The sequence below is a fragment of the Gopherus flavomarginatus genome, chromosome 1 (assembly GCF_025201925.1).
Source record: "Gopherus flavomarginatus isolate rGopFla2 chromosome 1, rGopFla2.mat.asm, whole genome shotgun sequence".
In the NCBI taxonomy this organism is placed as follows: Eukaryota; Metazoa; Chordata; order Testudines; family Testudinidae; genus Gopherus; species Gopherus flavomarginatus.
The window spans coordinates 94,841,539-94,862,248 of NC_066617.1; the positions used below are offsets into that span (position 1 = coordinate 94,841,539).

The following is a 20,710-nucleotide window of genomic DNA, read 5'->3' on the forward strand; positions in this document are numbered from 1 at the left end:
AGGTATCTCACCGGTGCTTGGAATGTCATTAGGAAGCTTCTGGTTCCTCCAGATGAAAGATGGGCTGGCAGTCATTGGTTTTGTCTTATTCTGATGAGTGTCATACTGCAGGAGGGTCTGGAACTGTGAGAGAGTATAGAAATGAACTTTGTTAATAGCTCTCGTGCTCAGTCCCTTTCCTTTGCTTCATCCTCCCATAATGCACTACACAACTCTCATCAAAATAGACTCATGCCCTCTACTGCAGTGATGTGTCCCCTCCAGCCTGGTTCATGTTGCTGTTTTTCATATTCCGCCTGTACTACTACTCTGTTCTTCCCAGAAGTGCAGCAGTCCCACAAAGTCTAGTGTTTTTGACTTCATCAGTCTACCTAGTCATCAGGATGACGTCTTTCCCCACTTGCCCCATTGTGCTGCTGTGAAGGGGCATGCTCTCAAAATGGCAGAGAGGAGATAAACAAGTTCCCCTCGGCCTGTTCAACACCAACAAGACACACCTGCAAGGCTTGTTCTGCCAGGAGTAGGGGGAGCTTAAAAGGGAACACTTGCCCCAGGATGGGGCAGTGAACAGGATGAAGGCTGCCCTGCCTCTGAAAGCCAAGCTGGGCTCACAGAGAGAGACAGCAACAAGCTTCACTTCTCCCAAAGCTGCACAACTGAGCCTCAAAACAACATGCCCCATGAGAAGGGGCTGGAGATAGACCCCCATCTAGACTAAGCCCAAAGAGCTGACCCAGGAAAACTGCCTGAGTCCCAGGTCACCCTTACTTTTCTCTAATTTCCCATGGACTCCCCTCTCCCAGAAGGGAAGAAAGAGAAGACTTTTCATTTGTTTGCTTGCTCCAAGGACCCCTTGGGCAGCTGCCAGCAGGGTGAGAAAGACAGTACAAGGACCTGAAGTGGGGTCTGGGATGGGATGTGAAGGGACCCTTACCCCCCACACCTGCACACAGACCGCTATAGTACACCTCCCTTTCAGCTCTGGCTATCCCTTTTGTCATAGTCACACTCTAACCCAGGGCCTCTAGTTCCCCTCTCACAGATCACCACAGAATACCTTCTTAATGGAATTACATACTTGATAGGTATCTACTGATGTATACAATACAGACAAATTGACATCAAGATCTCCAAATTCATCCAGGGTCACTGGACCCAATGCACCTGTGGACACAAGGAACAGATCAATGAAGGAGCCTGGCACTTTCCCAAGAAGCATTAACATGTGACAAGAAGAGAGGTGTAAATTAAGAGACTTCTGATGTTAGGGTTTTTCTTCCCATTAACCTTCTGCATCTACTTGACAGCATCCTTCTTACCACCCACATCAGCTTATTCAACCTCTGCTTCTCCCCTATTTCCATACTATTTTTGCTTTAAAATATGAGTTTGAAATTGGTAAAAGGAGTTGAGCTGACAATACTGAAGAATGAAGCCTCCCTGACCACAGAAAAGATACAACTCATGTAGCAACCAGTTTGTTTTATTTCCATACACTGATCCTGCCAATGTACCTTCAAGGGACCATCTCTAGAGCTGAGAAGGAAACTCTGATTCTATCCTCGGTCTTAAAGTCTGTTAACAAGGAGGGAAATACAGAGATAATTTATTTTCCTTTCTACTGGCTTCACTTGGGCTAGATCAGGGGTAGGCAACCTATGGCATGGGTGCCAAAGGCGACATGCGAGCTGATTTTCAGTGGCACTCACAATGCCTGGGTCCTGGCCACCAGTCCGGGGGGCTCTGCATTTTAATTTAATTTTAAATGAAGCTTCTTAAACATTTTAAAACTCTTATTTACTTTACATACAACAACAGTTTAGTTATATATTATAGATTTATAGAAAAAGACCTCCTAAAAATGTTAAAATGTATTACTGGCACGCGACACCTTAAATTAGAGTGAATAAATGAAGACTTGCACACCACTTCTGAAAGGTTGCTGACCCCTGGGCTAGATTTCCATCTTTTGAGGGATAGCTGTTTGGGTCTAATAACCTTGTGTATCTTGCCATTTTAACCATACTTTTTCTTACCTTGCTGCTTTTCTTCTTATGGTGGGGAACACATACATTCCATAACTCAGGATATGTTAATGTTACAGACTAAGGATTTTAGGGTGTAATCTTCAAAATCACCCAGTGTTGGCCTAATTCTGCTCCCTCTGAAGTCAATGGTGAAATTGATGCTGATGCTTTCTTGCCCAATGTTAGCTGTGGCTGAACGTTATCTACTATACATACTCCCCACACTGCCATCCAGGACAACGACAAAAGAAGAACTGGCTACATTTTTGGGGATGAAGCTTAGAGATGGATTTGGTTCAATGTTATGTATACTTCATCCTCATCCAACCTTGTGTCTAGCCTAAAATAAAACCTGGATGCCAGTCAGATGACAGGGAAGAGTCTAATGGACTCTGCAACCCACTTGGATGCCTCACTATTGCACATCCTTTGGTCCACCCAGGCAATCGTCCCCATATAGACAATTCAGTCCTCTATACCTACACTAGAAAAGCACAATGTAATAAGGCCAAGGAGCTTAACATATGTCATCTCATTCTGTGCTGACCAGGAAGTGCCCCTCCCACTATCCAGGAGTATTCCTCCTAGGTCATTTCTGTACCCTTTACACCGCCAGACCAGTGTGAAGAGCCTGCAGCCCAGGAGAGATTCTGGCCCCCAAACACTTTGGTCCTAACTGAAATTTATAAAATGTTTCACCTCTTATTTTGTATGTGATGTATACAGAGAGGGATTCTCCGTGTATGGATATTACTTAGTCTGTTTCTTCAGTGCTGATTATCATAGTATATTTGGAAAAATCAATTGAACAGAACAAGAGGGAAGACAACTCATTGCAGAGTCTGAACCCGTTTAGCAGTAAGGGGACTTCCCCTCATGCCCACCTGGAAAACAAACTCCCTCTCCCCACAGTCCACTCAGTGAGCTGTTGCTCAGAATTGTACTTGATTACCTTTAAATGTGACGTTCCGAAACTGTTCAATGAAATCAGTGGGACTCTCAATTGGCTGTTCGGAGAGCAGAAGTTTCTTCAGGACGTGTCCAAAGAGCAAGACTCCATTCAAATAGCCAACAATATAGTCATTATTCAGCTAGAATAGGGGAAAAAAAGAAGCTGGCAACACAGTCTGTTTATACCTCCATCCAAAACTGCAGCATAGTTGGGAGTATCAACTCAGGAAAAACTTCAGGAATGGAACAGCAGAAGCTGCTGCAGATCAGAGTGAGGTGCATTGGTAGTGGTGGGGGGAGGCTCAGGCTTGGAAAAATAGGATGCTGCAAGGTGGGATTGAGATGTATAAGCAGAGTGAGGTGATGGAGCCACAGGTCTGTAGTAAGAGGGTACTGCAGGTCAAGATTCAGGTGCAGTGACAGAACTGGGGAGGCCCTAGGACTGGAATAGCAAGAGGTGCTGTGGGTCAAAAGTATTTTCCAGTAGACACCTCCTGACAACTGTTGATTTCTGAATCTTCCACGCCTTGGGTTTAGTTCACTAGTCTGTGATACTTGATGGCGCCTCAAAGGTTTCTACAAGCCTGCGGGGGAGACTTGGTGATATTAAAGGTACATAAGGCGCTGGTCCTGCCTGAGTTTTTGCTGATGCAATCTAGATAGCAGAAAGTTGACCCAGAAAAGAAATGCAGAGGCACAACCTACAAACAACCCTGGATCTGCTGTGACATTGTAGATGACAGGCCCCAAAAGAGCAGAGCAAGGTCACCCATAAAAAATCACTGAATTACCTTTCATCAGAGTTTATTCTGTTGTTCTGTACCAGAGGGCAGTAGCGATACCATTGCACTTATCCTCAGGGGCACAGGGCAAGGCAACTAAGCTCTGTAGCTGTACTGCTCAGCTAGAAACCTGTTACAAGAGGGTCTCCCACCTCCAAATCCCCAACTTGTTCTCCTTTGGTAGCAAGGTGTTTCATCTCTGTCTTCCCACAACTCCCCCAAATCACAATTCCAGATCCTTCCTTTTTCCCTGGCTTCCTCTGTTGTGTAGCAGAGTTTCTGTCTCTCAGCCCTTGTTTTCCCCACAGTCTGTATCTCTGAAACCTGGCCACAGCTCCTTTTTCCCCCACAGTCCCACCACATCTATAAATCCAGTCTGAATTATGTAGTATAGCTACTCTAGAAAGCATCTGATAGACTTTACAATCACCCCAAAACTTGAGGTACAGTCCATATTTTCTACTCCTGAGGGCATTCTGTGTCAAAAAAATTAAAATTTCTTTAAACGATCTATTAAGATTCTGCAAATGTTATTTGTCAAATAAATTTGGAGGCTCCAGCATGGCACTGGGGAGCACAGACCACTGGCTGCACAGAAGTGGGACATCACTGTGCAGCTCCCCCTTCCTCCCCCCCCCCCCAGGACACGGACTCAGCAGTGAGGCTGCACCCAACTCTGACACAGCGCAAGGACAGGCCTGCCCCAGAAACACTCCAGAGCCCTGCCCCTCCATGCCAGATGCACCATGTGTGGGCATGCAGGCTCAGCAAGGCAGGATGCAAGTGTGGAAGGCTTAGCGTGGGAGGATCCAGGTGTGGGTTAACAGGGTTCTGCGTGGGGCAATCTGGGTGCGGGTGGCTCAGTGGGGGAGCTGGGTGTGAGCAGGGTTTGGATGCACAGGGGCTTGTTGGAGGGTTCTGGGTGCAATGGTAATGGGACTGTACTGGGGGGCCCAGGAGAAGGGGGTTGGTGCTCAGCAGGGGGGTCTGAGTGTGTGGGCATGGGATAGAGCTCAGCAGGGGGGTCTGGATGTGGGAGCTCAGTGGGGGGTCCAGATGCTGGGGGAATGGGATTCAGTTGGTTTGGGATTCTGGTGCAGCTGGTTGGGGCTCAGTATGGTGGGAATCTGGGTGTGGGTGGTCTTCTGGGTGGTCCAGGTGCAGGGGGAGTGGGGCTTGTCACAGGAGTTCTGGGTGTAGGGGTAGGGTGAGGCTCACAGGGAGGGTCTGGGTATGAGGGGGTCTGGATGCACAGGAGCTAGATGGATGGGGGAGCAGCTCCCTGTACAGTAATCCCTCCCCCTGTAGCTGAGGAGCGATGGATGCAGGAAGTGCTGGGGAGCAGGGGGGTTACAGAGCTTCCTACAGCCAGGGGAGAAATCTTGGGGTGGGTCTGACCTGGCCCCACATGCTGTGTAGGAGAAGAGGAAGTCCCATCGTCCCCAGCTCAGCCGGGACTAGCAGCTGAGCCTGGCGCAGGGTAGGAGCCACCAGCCGTGTCTTTCCCAATCCTGCCCCCAACCCACAGTGATCTACCACTCTGCTGGCTGCCCTGGGCACCTGAAACATACTGCTGGGGAGGGTCGCATGACCACTTTTGTGGCTTCCCTTTGCTTTCCTGTCAGAAACTCATTTTTCTGTGGGGAAACAAAGATATCTGGGGGGGACATAAATTCTGTACATGTGCAGTGGCACAGAATTCCCCCAGGAGTAAAAATTTTCACTGCTCTCTCCCAAGTCCCATAAACTGGATACTCGCAGGCCAATTAAAAGCTTAGAACTTAGTTTGGGCCTCATAGTGTAGCACAACAATCTTGCACCTTTGCTTTGTGATGCTGTAACCCCACATCATGATGTCAGATTACAGCAGGAAAATTAGATGTCATCCGGCATTGTCACACTGTCTTGACTTGAAGAGCTAAACATTGCTATACCACACTGCTGTTTTGCAATGTGATTAGTTTATTTTGTGGGATGAGTAGTCAGTAGCAGCCTTTTTATTTTATTTTTTTTTGAACACTCTTGTTTGAACACAGGTGAGCTGGATGAAATGATCAGATATGAAATAGTGTGGTTACCAGGTGTTCTTCTGTGGCATTCGTGGAATTCGGTGTGTAACTGGGTGGTGGCAGCGTCAAGACAAGGACATTCCGCATATAACTGTCTGATTTGGCGTTGTTCTGAAAGTAGATGTTACTGCAAAGAAAAACACAAGTGACAGCAGGAGCAGGGGAGACCTGCAGCTCTGCATACCTAGAGAGACCTTCCCCCTCTCCCAAAAGGAACATTTGATTAACAGGTTCACATGGTGGTTCTAAAACTTTTTGACATTGTAAATCACTTTTCACTGTGGTAGATACATCCCTTTCCATTGTTCACAGCTGTACAATGGCAGCTATAGTGTTTAGCTACACAAAATGGTAATATTGGGACAGATCTGAAGAGACCAGATAAAAATAGACACATATGACTAAATAGATTCTATTGCCCTGCTTTGTTTCTGTGCTGTTTATTTTCTCTCCCTGCTTGAAGCACTTTACACGTAGAGAGACTGAGTCCCAGATCCAAAATGCCATCTAGGCTTCTAACGTCTATTAAAATCAGTGGAAGTTAGGAGCCTAAATACCTGGGCCCGAGTCTCTTCTTGGTGTCTGAAGACTCCATTACTACAATCTCTCCAGATTACTGGTCAATTTGTTTTTGACCTCTGATGCATTTACTATCCCTCTAATTTTGGTGTCCTTTACAAACTTGATCACAGCAGAATTTACAAAACAGAAACACTTGGCCAAGAAAGATATGAAATAGCTATGCAGGAGGCAGAGATGGGCTGGCTTGTTTTTCCTTAGTTTAGTGAGCTAAATGAGTCTGTGGAAACCATCGAAGTCTGGTAATGAGCTACACTAGCAGGATGGGCCACTGCTTGAAGATGGCTGCTAATTCACTTCATGACAGAAGCAGCTCCGCAGACCATCTAGAAGTGCTTCACAAACCAATCTGAGAGCCACTTGCTGAAAGCATCACTGAGAGGAGATTGACTATTGTGATAGACCCAGGCCAGTTGGGTACAGCAGAATAGCAGAAGGCAGATATACTGGCCGCTGAATTAACAGTTTTCTGTTCCCTGACTGACCAGAGCAGGGGCTGCTCCAGGCTAATGAGAACACCTGACTCTAATTAACCTGCAAAGAGTCAGGTGAGGCCATTACACTAATGTGACCACCTGACTCTAATTAAGGCCTCACTGATACCATAAAAAGGGCTCACTCCAGGCAGGCAGAGGAAGTATGGCTGAAGGGCTGGTTAATGAAGATATCTGCAAACCATTGTTAAGTGAGCCCTAAGGTAAGGGAGAAGCAGGAGAGCTGTGGGGAAATGTAGCAACTCTGGCAGTGAAAGGTTGGCTGCCAACAGCTGCTACTATTAGGGTCCCTGGGCTGGAACTTGGAGAAGAGGGTGGGCCTGGGTTCCCCCCAACCCACCACTACAGGAACATCTCCTGGGAGGGAAAGTCAGGCCCCTGTCAGGACAGGAGGCTAAACTGTTCTGAAATAAGTCCCCAGGGACAACAGCCTGCAGGAGTTATCTCACCAACCTCCTTGCTGGCCTATGATGAAAAGGGCTCAGTAGACTGTAACCCTGGCCCTAGAGAGAGAAGGGCTATATGGAGGGTCACAGTGAGCCACTGAGGCTATCATAAACTGCCTAGAAGTGCAAGACTCATGGGGGCAAGGTCAGAGCTCTACCACACTATATCAGTGGGAATGGGCAGTATTATATAATTGTATTTGATACAGTTGGATTGCTAAAAGCTCCTTTTGTGAATCTCATCCCATAACCCATATCTGATTGCTCATTCTTGTCTTTTTAACTCTCAGAATGAATATAGTGCCAGAGTAAGAGCTTTGGAGTCAAAAGTCCTCTTTTTAGCCCAAGCACAGGAGGCAGCAGCAGCTAGGACTATAACAGGGTTTAAAAGAGAACTAGATAGCCATGAATGGACTTAACTTCCATGAATCTATTAGCCAGGATGGGTAAGAAATGGTGTCCCTAGCCTCTGTTTGTCAGAGGGTGGAGATGGATGGCAGGAGAGAGATCACTTGATCGTTACGTGTTAGGTTCACTCCTTTTAGGGTACCTGGCATTGGCCACTGTTGGCAGACAGGATACTGGGCTGGATGGACCTTTGGTCTGACCCAGTATGGCCATTTTTGTTCTTATATTCCCCACCCCCATACACACTGTCCCTGCCCTGAATAATATCCCCAGACATTCATGCTGCACCCTTCACCCTGAAGGGATCTCAAAGCACTTTACAATCAGGCTTGGACTAACCAATAGGGAAAATTATCTGGAGCCCACAAGATTTAGTGCAAGAGACCTCCCAGCAGTGGCTCACTTAGTTCTACAGATGAACATGATCTATGCTTGAGTTCTGGCTGGCAGAGGGCTCCTGGCTCAACGGAATTTAAATCCAGAGCTATTTGGGGAACTCCACCACTGGAGAAAAGTGGGGCCTGACCCAGTTACCCTCTGCTGCTTGTTTGGATTTAGCATATTTCTATGTGTTTGTGAATGCCTGATTTGAGACATCCCATAACGACAGGGTTATGCTAAAATCAAAAACAAGCAGCAGCAAATGGTAGGAGGGCACCATGGCATTGAGGCAACTGGCCCTGTCAGAAGACCACATGCTGCAGCAACTGCAGTGGTGGCTCCAATCCTCCTATTCAAGGGAGAAAAAAATCATCTCATTCCCTCCCTCCCCCCATCCTGGGCAGAGTGGCGATTTAGTCTGTGCTATCACTGCACAGACCACCCTATCTGTAAATATTTATATGCAAGGTGATGGGGGGGCCACATATAAATGAATTATCTTCAAAACACCTCTGTAGAAGTTGTCTGTAGGCAGCAGCAAAGCACATTAGAAGGGTGTGATTTGTAAAATGCTTTAACTGCCCCATGTAGACCTTGCTGACATGAACTAAAAGATACTCAGATCTTGTTAACATAATCCTTTTAGGTTGCTCCAGAAGGGTGCATGCAGGGCAGTAGGAGCACTGTTCATTGAAGCGCTTTATCAATCATATCCCTCTAACATGCTTTGCTAGTGCCATGTAAACCAACCCTTAGTGATGTGCCGATGGTCTGTGGTAGTCAGAGTCAGGAATGAAGCCCAAGTCTCCGAATCCAAGGAGAGTGCCTTAACCAGGAGCACATCTTCCTCCCCAGTCTGCTCTTTACAACTATATCAACACAACACCACTGAAATATAGGTAGCTGGGCGTGGGAGAGAGGCAACCAATTTCAGACACCACTCCGCAAGCTAGTGAAGGCAGGGAAATTGTGGCTAAGGACACAAGGGCATCCCCCTGATCTTATGGAAAATGTCATAGGATGCTTGATGTCAACACAATGCTTACAGGACTCCACATTTTAAAGGTGTCATCAGAAAAACACACACACACCAAGTGAATTGCAGGCTACTTCATATATTCCCTTTAGAGAGGAAAGATTGACTTGAGCCTGTTGGAACTTTAAACTGTGATTCCAAGAGGTGTTTGAACCTAGATCTTACATTACTAAACTATTCCTTTAGTGCCTCAGTCCTGACCCAGAGAGGCCAGCTCTAGGATTGAGAGGCATTCAGACTCCATGGTCCTGGGGATTCTCGGCCTCTTTGAGGTTACCACGACTGGAACCAGTTGGCATATATTGTCTTAGTGATATTGAACTGAGATAACCAGTCCATTTCACATAGAACTGTAACCAGTGAAAGGCTCCATAAACCATTCCTAATCTGAGTTTTCCTGGTTTTTTTGCCTGCCAGCCATGGCATGGACCTGATTGGAACTGGTGACTTATAGTCACAGGAATTTAGAGTACCATAACTAGTACCCTGTTTTGTGATATTTTCAATAGCTTTTACATCATTCTAACATCCATAATAAAAATTTGTCCTATACATACCATCAAAGAGAGAGTCAATATACTACTGCTACCTGATCTCCTTCAGATTTATATACTTGCTCACATCCAAGCTTAGTATGTTTCAAAGAGGGCTTTAATCCCAGGGCAAACCTGAAAGACCATTTCTTTCAATACCATCAACACTTACTGACTACAACTCCCTTCCCTGTTATTGCAGATATGTGTTTGAGTGAAAACTTCTAGGCCTCCAGCTGCTGTTCCAACCTGTAATGAAGTCAGAATCTTGTATTTGTGAAATCCCATTGAGATCACTGCTGTGGAGGTCAGTGCAATAACTGGCCTGCTAATAGCCTCTCTCTTTTATATAAATCTGACAAACTGGAAGATCAGAATAGTATGAAAACAATCCAGGTGCTAGAGGAAATGGTAAATGTAGGGAGATTTTGAAAAAATCCAATGTCATTTGGCCATATTATGCAACTAAGTTGAACTGGGTAGGAAACAGTTTTCCAGTCCTGCAAGAAATTTCATTATTTTGAAAAGCTTCCCATGCTACAGTGGGACAAAACTGAGATCTTTGAAATTTTCTCTCTGAAAAATCAGAATTACCAACTATAGAATAACCAATGGCCTAGTGATTATGGCACTCACCTAAAATGGAGGAAACATGAGAGACCTAGGTTCAAGTCACTGCTCTGCCTAATTCAGGCAGAACTGTGTCATCTATATCCCAGCTGAGTGCATTAGCTACCAGGCTATTCTAAGATGGATCTCTCCTGATGAAGCTGTTCCACTTCGTGTAAGTTAAATATTCATTGGCTCAGAAAGACTGACTCTATAGCCCCATGTTTAGGGCATGTCATAAACAGATAGCTAAGGGTTAATGTCTCTTTCACCTGAAAAAAAAAAAAGTATCTTGAAACACCTGACCAGAGGACCAATCAAAAAACCAACTTTGTACTCACAACTTGGAAACAGAAGATTAGAAAGCAGGAAATCTCTACAATAGACTTAATCAAGGGGTACTGACAAGTACCGCTAGATGAACCTGCCAAGGAGAGGTCAGCATTCGTCACCCATGCGGGGGTGTATGAATTTAATGTCCTTCCTTTCGGCCTTCGAAATGCACCCGCCACCTTCCAGAGGCTGGTAGATGGTCTACTAGCAGGACTGGGAGAATACGCAGTTGCCTACCTCGATGATGTGGTCATTTTTTCGGACTCCTGGCCCGAACACCTACTACACCTGGAAAAGGTCTTTGAGCGCATCAGGCAGGCTGGACTAACTGTTAAGGCCAAAAAGTGTCAAATAGGCCAAAACAGAGTGACTTACCTGGGGCACCAGGTGGGTCGAGGAACCATAAACCCTCTACAGGCCAAGGTGGATGCTATCCAAAAGCGGCCTGTCCCACGGTCAAAGAAACAGGTCCAATCCTTCTTAGGCTTGGCTGGGTACTACAGGCGATTTGTACCACACTACAGCCAAATCGCTGCCCCACTGACCGACCTGACCAAAAAGACCCAGCCAAATGCAGTTAAATGGACTGATGAGTGTCAAAAGGCCTTTACCCAGCTTAAGGCGACGCTCACGTCTGACCCTGTACTCAGGGCCCCGGACTTTGACAAGCCATTCCTAGTAACCACAGATGCATCTGAGCGTGGTATAGGAGCAGTGCTCATGCAGGAAGCAACAGATCACAACTTCCATCCTGTCGTGTTTCTCAGCAAGAAACTGTCTGAGAGGGAAACTCACTGGTCAGTCAGTGAAAAGGAATGCTACGCCCTTGTGTACGCCCTGGAAAAGCTACGCCCATATGTTTGGGGACGGCGGTTCAGCTACAAACTGACCATGCTGCACTAAAGCGGCTTCATAATGCCAAGGGGAACAACAAGAAACTTCTTCGTTGGAGTTTAGCTCTCCAAGATTTTCATTTTGAAATTCAGCACATCTCAGGAGCTTCTAACAAAGTAGCTGATACACTCTCCCGTGAGAGTTTCCCAGAATCTAGTAGTTAAAAACTGTTCTTAAAATGTAGAAGTCTGTTAGTTATATACTTAGTGGTATATGTAAAGGTGCGTGTGTTGTAGTAATCTGTTTATTTTAAAGTTCTAGAAGGAAATCGCCGCCAGTGAGCTTCCCCACTGTCTGCAATTTGGGGGGCGTGTCATAAACAGATAGCTAAGGGTTAATGTCTCTTTCACCTGAAAAAAAAAAAGTATCCTGAAACACCTGACCAGAGGACCAATCAGGAAACCAGACTTTTTTTCAACTCTGGGTGGAGGGAAGTTTGTGTCTGAGTTCTTTGTCTTCTGCCTGAATCTCTCTCAGCTAGAGAAGGATTTTTCTATTTCCTGCTTTCTAATCTTCTGTTTCCAAGTTGTGAGTACAAAGTTGGTTTTTTGTGTTGTATTTACATGTCTATAGTTGCTGGAGTGCTTTAAATTGTATTCTTTTGAATAAGGCTGTTTATTCATATTTCTTTTAAGCAATTGACCCTGTATTTGTCACCTTAATACAGAGAGACCATTTGTATGTATTTTTCTTTCTTTTTTATATAAAGCTTTCTTTTAAGACCTGTTGGAGTTTTTCTTTAGTGAAGAACTCCAGGGAATTGGGTCTGCAGCTCACCAGGGAATTGGTGGGAGGAAGAAGTCAGGGGAAAACCTGTGTGTGTTAGATGTACTAGCCTGACTTTGCATTCACTCTGGGTGAGGGGGGAAGAGAAATTGACTCTCGGTAATTCTGTTCTCCAGGCTGGGAACGGGGAGGGAGGAATCCCTCTGTTTAGATTCACGGAGGTTGCTTCTGTGTATCTCTCCAGGAACACTTGGAGGGGGGGGGAAGAGAAAAGGTTTATTTCCCTTTGTGAGACTCAAGGGATTTGGGTCTTGGGGGTCCCCAGGGAAGGTTTTTGGGGGGACCAGAGTGCCCCAAAACACTCTAATTTTTTTGGGTGGTGTCAGCAGTACCAGGTCCAAGCTGGTAACTAAGCTTGGAGGTTTTCATGCTAACCCTCATATTTTGGACGCTAAGGTCCAAATCTGGGACTAGGTTACTGACAGGGCACTCACCTGGAATGAGGTAGACCTGTGTTCATGTCTCTGCTCTGAATTAGGCAGAGCAGGCCCTAAAACCTAGATGTCTTATAACTCCTGCATCCTAAGAGAGGGCCATAACCAGAAGACTATTCCAGGGCCTCTTGCTCTTTTATTTTGAGTAGAAATTTCAACTTGGAGCTGAAATTTTTTTTAATCAAAACTGCCCTTGTCACAGGATTTGACAAATCATTTTTGGATGAAAAACTTTGTCAAAAAATTCCTGACCAGCTCTACAGCTAAGGGGGATATGAGAAATTTCTACAATTACATTAAGGGCATAAACACAAAGGGCCAGACCTTCACAGATATTTAGGTGCCTAGTGGGATGTTCAAAAGCGCCTAAGAAGGTTAGATCCCTAACTTCTATTGATTTGAATGAGTTAAGTGCCTAACCCACTCGGTGGGCAGTGATCAATCCAGCGGGGGTCAATTTATCATGTCTAGTCTAGACGCAAAAAATTGACCACCAAGTGCTCTCCTGTCGACACTAGTACTTCACCGGAGCGAGAGGTGCAGGCGGAGTCGACGGGGGAATGTCAGCAATCGACTCACCACAGTGAACCAACCATGGTGAGTAGATCAAAGTACGCTGACTTCAGGTATGTTTAACTTAGATCAACACCTGTCATAAACAGATAAGTAAGAGTTAATAGAACAGAAGTGCTTCATATCTCTTTGCTTGGAAAGGGTTAACAAGAACAGTGAGCCTGGCTGTCACCTGATCAGAGGACAGGATACTTTCAAATCTTGAGGGAGGGAAGTTTTTGTGCTGTGCTGTTAGTTTTGGTTGTTCACTCTGGGGGATCAGACGTGCAACTAGGTTTCTCTCCAATACAGGCTCTTATAAGTTCAGACTAGTGAGTACTAGGTAGATAAAGCGAGTTAGGCTTATGGTTGTTTTCTTTATTTGCAAATGTGTATTTGGCTGAAAGGAGTTCAAATTGGTATCTTGCTGAAAAGATTTGAATTTGTACTTGTATCTTTAGGCTGGGAGAGTATTCTCAGTGTCTATAACTGAAAGACCCTGTACCTATTCCATTTTAAATTTACAAAGATGATTTTTATTTTTTCTTTAATTAAAAGCTTTTCTTGTTTAGGAACCTAATTGTTTTTTTATTCTGGTGTGAGACCCCAGGGGACGGGGTCTGGATTCACCAGGGAATTGGTGGGGAGAAAGGAGGGAAGAGGGAGAGAGAGGCTGATTTCCCTCTGTGCCAGGATTACTTTTTCTCAGGAAGAGTCTGGGAGGGGGAAAGAGAAGGAGGGAGGAAGGTGAATTGTCCTCTCTGTTTTAAGATTCAAGGAGTTTGAATCACAGTGATCTTCCAGGGTAACCCAGGGAGGGGAAGCCTGGGAGAGGCAACGGTGAGGGAAAGGGTTTACTTTCCTTGTGTTAAGATCCAGAAGGTCTGGGTCTTGGGGGTCCCTGGGCAAGGTTTTGGGGGGACCAGAGTGTACCAGGCACTGGAATTCCTGGTTGGTGGCAGCGCTACAGGTTCTAAGCTGGTAATTGAGCTTAGAGGAATTCATGCTGGTACCCCATCTTTTGGACGCTAAGGTTCAGAGTGGGGAATTGTACCATAACACCCCTTCCTTCCCACCCTTCCCCCCAGTGTAGACCAGGCCTTAGATGTTTTTGAAAATCCCACCAGGTGCCTCTCTGCTTCTTTAGGTGCCTCTATATCTTTGAAAATATTAGCCTTCTGGCCAGATTTTCAAAGGATCCTAAGGTAATTAAATGCCCAAATCCTAACTGAGTACCTAACTAACTTAGGCTCCTTTGAAGATCCCATTTCAAAGGAGGAGAGAAATCATGTAAGATAATCTGAAGCGGCTGTAATTAGGAATACTAAAATGAAACTGAGCAAGTGAATTTTTAGGCTGAATACCAGGAAGTACATCCTAGTAGGATGATCCATTTGGCTATGGAATAGTCTCTCAGCGGAGGTGCTGGAAGCCCCGCTACTTATGTCATTTAAAATTGGACAAGACAAAACCCTGAAGAATATCTTTTCGGGTGCATTCCCGCATTTGCTGGTAGGGTAGTAGGGAGGAGGATAGAAAGGACACTAGGTTCTAACTTTGATTTCCGTTATTCTATAATTTCATCCTGCAGTGAGGTCATGACTCTATGATTATGACATCAGTTCAAAATCTAGATGCCTTTGAAAAAATCTAACATGGATTGGATAAGTGATGTGGAGGATGCGTCCTGGCTGAAATACCAAAAAGCTTTGATGATTGGCTAAAAGGCGGCCAAGAAGGAGTCATATAAAAAATGGAAACTAGGTCAGATTACAAAGGATGAATATAGGCAAATAACACAGGAATGCAGGGGTAAGATTAGAAAGGCAAAGGCACAAAATGAGCTCTAACTAGCTATGGGAATAAAGGGAAACAAGAAGACTTTTTATCAATACATTAGAAGCAAGAGGAAGACCAAGGACAGGGTAGGCCCACTGCTCAGTGAGGAGGGAGAAACAGTAACAGGAAACTTGGAAATGGCAGAGATGCTTAACGACTTCTTTGTTTCTGTCTTCAATGAGAAGTCTGAAGGAATGTCTAACATAGTGAATGCTTATGGGAAGGGGGTAGGTTTAGAAGATAAAATTAAAAAAGAGCAAGTTAAAAATCACTTAGAAAAGTTACATGCCTGCAAGTCACCAGGGCCTGATGAAATGCATCCTAGAATACTCAAGGAGTTAATAGAGGAGGTATCTGAGCCTCTAGCTATTATCTTTGGAAAGTCATGGGAGACAGGAGAGATTCCAGAAGACTGGAAAAGGGCAAATATAGTGCCCATCTATAAAAAGGGAAATAAAAACAACCCAGGAAACTACAGACCAGTTAGTTTAACTTCTCTGCCAGGGAAGATAATGGAGCAAGTAATTAAAGAAATCATCTGCAAACACTTGGAAGGTGGTAAGGTGACAGGGAATAGCCAGCATGGATTTGTAAAGAATAAATTGTGTCAAACCAATCTGATAGCTTTCTTTGATAGGATAGCGAGTCTTGTGGATAAGGGAGAAGCGGTGGATATGGTATACCTAGACTTTAGTAAGGCATTTGATATGATCTCGCATGATATCCTTATCAATAAACTAGGCAAATACAATTTAGATGGGGCTACTATATGGTGGGTGCATAACTGGCTGGATAATCGTACTCAGAGTAGTTATTAATGGCTCCCAATCCTGCTGGAAAGGTATAACAAGTGGGGTTCCGCAGGGGTCTGTTTTGGGACTGGCTCTGTTCAATATTTTCATCAACGACTTAGATGTTGGCATAGAAAGTACGCTTATTAAGTTTGCGGACAATATCAAACTGGGAGGGATTGCAACTGCTTTGGAGGACAGGGTCAAAATTCAAAATGATCTGGAGAAACGGTCTGAGGTAAACCGGATGAAGTTCAATAAAGACAAATGCAAAGTGTTCCTTCCTAAGTGGAGCAATCAGTTTCACACATACAGAATGGGAAGACTCCCTAGGAAGGAGTATGGCAGAAAGAGATCTAGGGGTCATAGTGGACCACAAGCTAAATGAGTCAACAGTGTGATACTGTTGCAAAAAAAGCAAACGTGATTCTGGGATGCATTAACAGGTGTGTTGTAAACAAGACATGAGAAGTCATTCTTCTGCTCTACTCTGCGCTGGTTAGGCCTCAACTGGAGTATTGTGTCCAGTTCTGGGCACCACATTTCAAGAAAGATGTGGAGAAATTGGAGAGGGTCCAGAGAAGAGCAACAAGAATGATTAAAGGTCTTGAGAACATGACCTATGAAGGAAGGCTGAAAGAATTGGGTTTGTTTAGTTTGGAAAAGAGAAGACTGAGAGGGGGACATGATAGCAGTTTTCAGGTATCTAAAAGGGTGTCATCAGGAGGAGGGAGAAAACTTGTTCACCTTAGCCTCCAATGACAGAAGAAGAAGAAATGGGCTTAAACTGCAGCAAGGGAGATTTAGGGTGGATATTAGGAAAAAGTTCCTAACTGTGTCAGGGTTGTAAAACAATGGAATAAATTGCCTAGGGAGGTTGTGGAATCTCCATCTCTGGAGATATTTAAGAGTAGATTAGAAAAATGTCTATCAGGGATGGTCTAGACAGTATTTGGTCCTGCCATGAGGGCAGGGGACTGGACTCGATGACCTCTCAAGGTCCCTTCCAGTCCTAGAGTCTATGAATCTATAATAAGACTATGAAAAGGAGGTGACTGGGAAATGTTTCATGGTAAAATGTCTCCTCAGCATGAGTTCCTCTTGCACTATTTCCATTAGCTCCATCCTGCAGGAAATGGGAGTGGGGGCAGAAGGAAAACCAGTGGTGATACTTTACTTGTGAAGATCCACCAGGATGATGACTATGTCCTCATCCACTTTCTCTTCCCCTAGGATTGTCTTGACCTCAGCTGGGGAGCCACACATGATGATCACTACAAACCAGGCAAAGACAGATGGAGAGAAGGTGAGAGGCATACAATTAAGGAGAGGGGGACAAATAGAGTTTTACATACTGTTCTTAGATCATAAACTCTAGAATAGCAGGGCTACAGCAAGTCAGGGCTGAGAGGCATTGCCAGAAATAGGAGAACAGACAGTTGTGGGTCAGGACTGAACTACAATCAGTGGGAGGCGAAAGCTTGCTCAGCACCTGCCCACATTATGCCTGACTCCAGCCATTATCAGCTCCTTTCCTTCATGAGCATTAAAATCACACATAGATGGAGTGCAGCGTAAACTACTATCAGTAACATGGTATAGAAGGTTCTAAGGCAAAGGGCATTAGAAGAATAAACCATTAAGCTGTCACTGGCTTCCTTATTCTCGTGCTCGCCCTCCTCAGTGATGTCAGGGGTTTGTATTATCATAAGCACTTGTTAATAGAGCTGAGGTATCACCACCATGCCCAGGGTTTCCCGTAGGGATTGGTCATTCCCCCATGTTTGAAATGAGCCCCCTTGTTGCATAAAAGGCGTGCGTGTGAGAGAGAAACAGAGAAAAGCTGGGCATTCTTGTGACACAGGAATCCAAACTATGACCAGGGGCTGCTGGGTTATGAATGCTCCACTGGACAGGGCTTGTAGGAAGACAGTGCCATGTCTTCAGAAGCTAATCTACCCCAGGAGGCCATATGCTTTATCAGGACAGTGGGGGAATTGAGTTCTGTGCCATCTTCCCACATTCACAAAAATAGAAGAGGAAAAAGAGTATCTGTGCTCTGCCTGCCATAAATGGAAAGATTTTCCCCAGAACATAACCCAGGCAGTAGTGCATAGACAGAGATCAACAGCATGCATACAAGGGAGAGGGAACTCTCATCTCCCCTTACCATTGCTTTTCCGGCTCTGATCCTTCACAATTTTCTTTAATTGTTCTGGTGTCCTTAAAACCTCTTTGAACTTCACCTCTGAAGAGAAGTATGAGACTCCAGCCTCCAGTGCATTGAGGTACCTGATGCAGGATAGGAAGTGCGGGTTATAGATCAGCTGAAAATATTGCTAATGCCTTACATTTATAAAGTACCTTCCCTCATTAATAATCCTAAAATGTCTGAGACTGTTTACAGCACATAAGGATCACTTCACCTACTATACAAATGTAGCCACTTCTAGGTTGGAATGCAGCAGCCATTCTGCATCAAAATTAAACAATAGAATTTGGGAGGGAAAGCAGTACAGAGAATGTGAGCATAAAAAGGAAAACTTTGAACCTGACCAAGAACCACTTAAATCTGGTATTATAAAGGGTTGGTTCAGATAATGCATTAATGTAGTAAGATAATATTCAAAACAGAAAACTTTGAGGAATTACAAAATCTAGTGAGTGAGGATGAATGGGAGATTGGGGAATCCTAGAAGAAACAAATTGAAGTGCAAAGGAGCAAATGTGGTTTTTCCAAGGGACTGCTTAAAGACCTGAGGCTTAAAAAAAGTGATTAAGAACTATAGGAGGCAAAAAAAATAACAGTGCAAAGTCAAGTAAGACTTGCTGGAGAGAGATAGAGAGGAAAAAAGCAGAATGAGTAAATGCAAGGTAAAAGCACTAAAAGGACATTGTCAATTTGAAAATCCTATTTCTATCTGAAAATTTTGTACCTCTTATAGTTACAAAAGAGACTTCGGGTTGCTATGTCTGAAAAATTAGTGGAGGGAAAACAAATAATTTTCTCTATTTTTTTCCTCCCCTGGCTTGCTTAGTTTGTGATCTAACAGCACTTAGGGCACCATCCTTTGAGGTGCTGAACCCCTTTTTCTCTCATTGTCTTCAGTAAGAAAAGAGGGTGCTTTGCACCTCACCAGGATCATGTCCTTAATAAGGCTCCAATCTTGCACACATTCAGGTGTCTTAACAACTTTACACACATGAATAGTCCCATTGGAGATACTCATGCCTCGAAATATTTGTGGGGTGGAAATAATCAGGCCATATTATTTAATGGGTGCTTTATCAGAAATTGGATTTTTAAAAGAAAATAGTCAATTTAAAACACTTCAAGTTAACCACAACACTTTATACAAAATAAGTCCTTCCTGAAAATAACAATATAAAGTTTGAACAATTAGGAAGTAAGGAAGACCACAACAAGTAGTATTGATAAAGGAAATACAGAAATCAACAGCTCTGAATGGTAGGGAACCTAAGGTATTAAAGGACTCTAGCTAGAGAATATACGGTACCATGGACATTTATTTTTGGAAAGTTATGGAGAACTGGGGATATAGCAGAAGAGTAGAGAAAAAACACTGATTTTCAAAACGTGAAAGAAAAATGATCCTGGCAATTACCATCCTGTAAGTCAAGTTTCTATCCTTAATAAAAGGACAAATACTAAGAGAATGGTCATTAAACACCTATGAGATCATGGAACTGGGATTGTAGTTTAATTCCTAATTCAACAGAGCACTTAAATACATGCTTAAGTCACATTGAACTCAGTAGGGTTTAATCTGGTACATAAAGTTCAGCAGGTACTGATGTGTTTTCCTGACAGAGGGCAATAAAGAATAAATCTTTCCACACAAACTTCTGTTTCTGAATCACTGGAAGAGTGGAGTGCACTAAATGTAATATTTGGATGTTAATAAAGCAATTGTCTCAATCTTACCTGAAAAATTAATTCAAACTGAGATACGAACACACTCAAACTGACAATTGGCTGATTGCGGGACATAAACAAAGGGTAGTGATAAATAGCAATATATTGTGCAGGTAAAGTGTCTGTTGGACTATCACAGAGATTGATATTAAGTCTGTACTAACATCTTCATTAATGAAAAATAGAGTAAAATATACTAATACAAGTCCCATATGATATGAAATTAGGAGAAATTGTACCTAGCACTGAGGACAATGAAAAAACCAGCAAGGGACTTAGAAAGATTAAAGTCTGGGCAAAATGTAACTAAATAAGATTGATTCAACTTGGGAAAAAGGCATTGTACTGTAACTAAAGGAAAAAAGTCAGTATCATTGATTGAAATTCAATGGTAATGAAGAAGACTCTAAAAAACCGAACAAGGCCTAAGGGTGATAGCGGACAGCAGATTAGATATGATTTTTACAATGCTGTGACAGAGCAGCCCCTGCAGTTGCATATACTGAAGTATCATGTCACAGAGCAGAAAAGTAATAATATCCCTCTATGGCCATGGTCTGGTAAGACCATACCTAGGCTATTGCTTTCATTTTAGGTCATTTCATTCAGAGAAGAACATTGATCAGAGTTTGAAAGGCATTCAGTGTAACATAAATAACCAGTGACTGAAGGGACTAAGGTGAGAAAGAATTAAAAGAGCTAACTCAGGCCCTGAACTTGCAGACTTTTATGCATATCAGTAGTACAAAATGGGACCTCTCATATGTTAAGCCAGATGCATAACCATTTACAGCCGGGATTTAAACAGGCTACAAATGTTTGAATGGTG

General features: G+C 44.0%; 2 protein-coding genes across 2 annotated transcripts in view; one reads left to right on the forward strand and one right to left on the reverse strand.

Annotated features, from left to right (window-relative positions):
* Positions 1 to 20,710, forward strand: part of IFT56 (intraflagellar transport 56) — a 206,796-nt gene that overhangs the window by 88,369 nt on the left and 97,717 nt on the right. The gene's annotated exons all lie outside the window — the stretch shown is intronic.
* LOC127051530 (guanylyl cyclase C-like) overlaps positions 1 to 20,710 on the reverse strand; it is a 63,401-nt gene that overhangs the window by 34,701 nt on the left and 7,990 nt on the right. Inside the window, exons 5-10 of the mRNA XM_050953946.1 lie at positions 18,115 to 18,236; positions 17,122 to 17,218; positions 5,839 to 5,956; positions 2,980 to 3,118; positions 1,079 to 1,164; positions 12 to 123 (exon numbers count right to left, since the gene is read on the reverse strand). Of these exons, the coding sequence (XP_050809903.1) occupies positions 12 to 123; positions 1,079 to 1,164; positions 2,980 to 3,118; positions 5,839 to 5,956; positions 17,122 to 17,218; positions 18,115 to 18,236 (674 nt within the window). The remainder of the gene's footprint in view (positions 1 to 11; positions 124 to 1,078; positions 1,165 to 2,979; positions 3,119 to 5,838; positions 5,957 to 17,121; positions 17,219 to 18,114; positions 18,237 to 20,710) is intronic.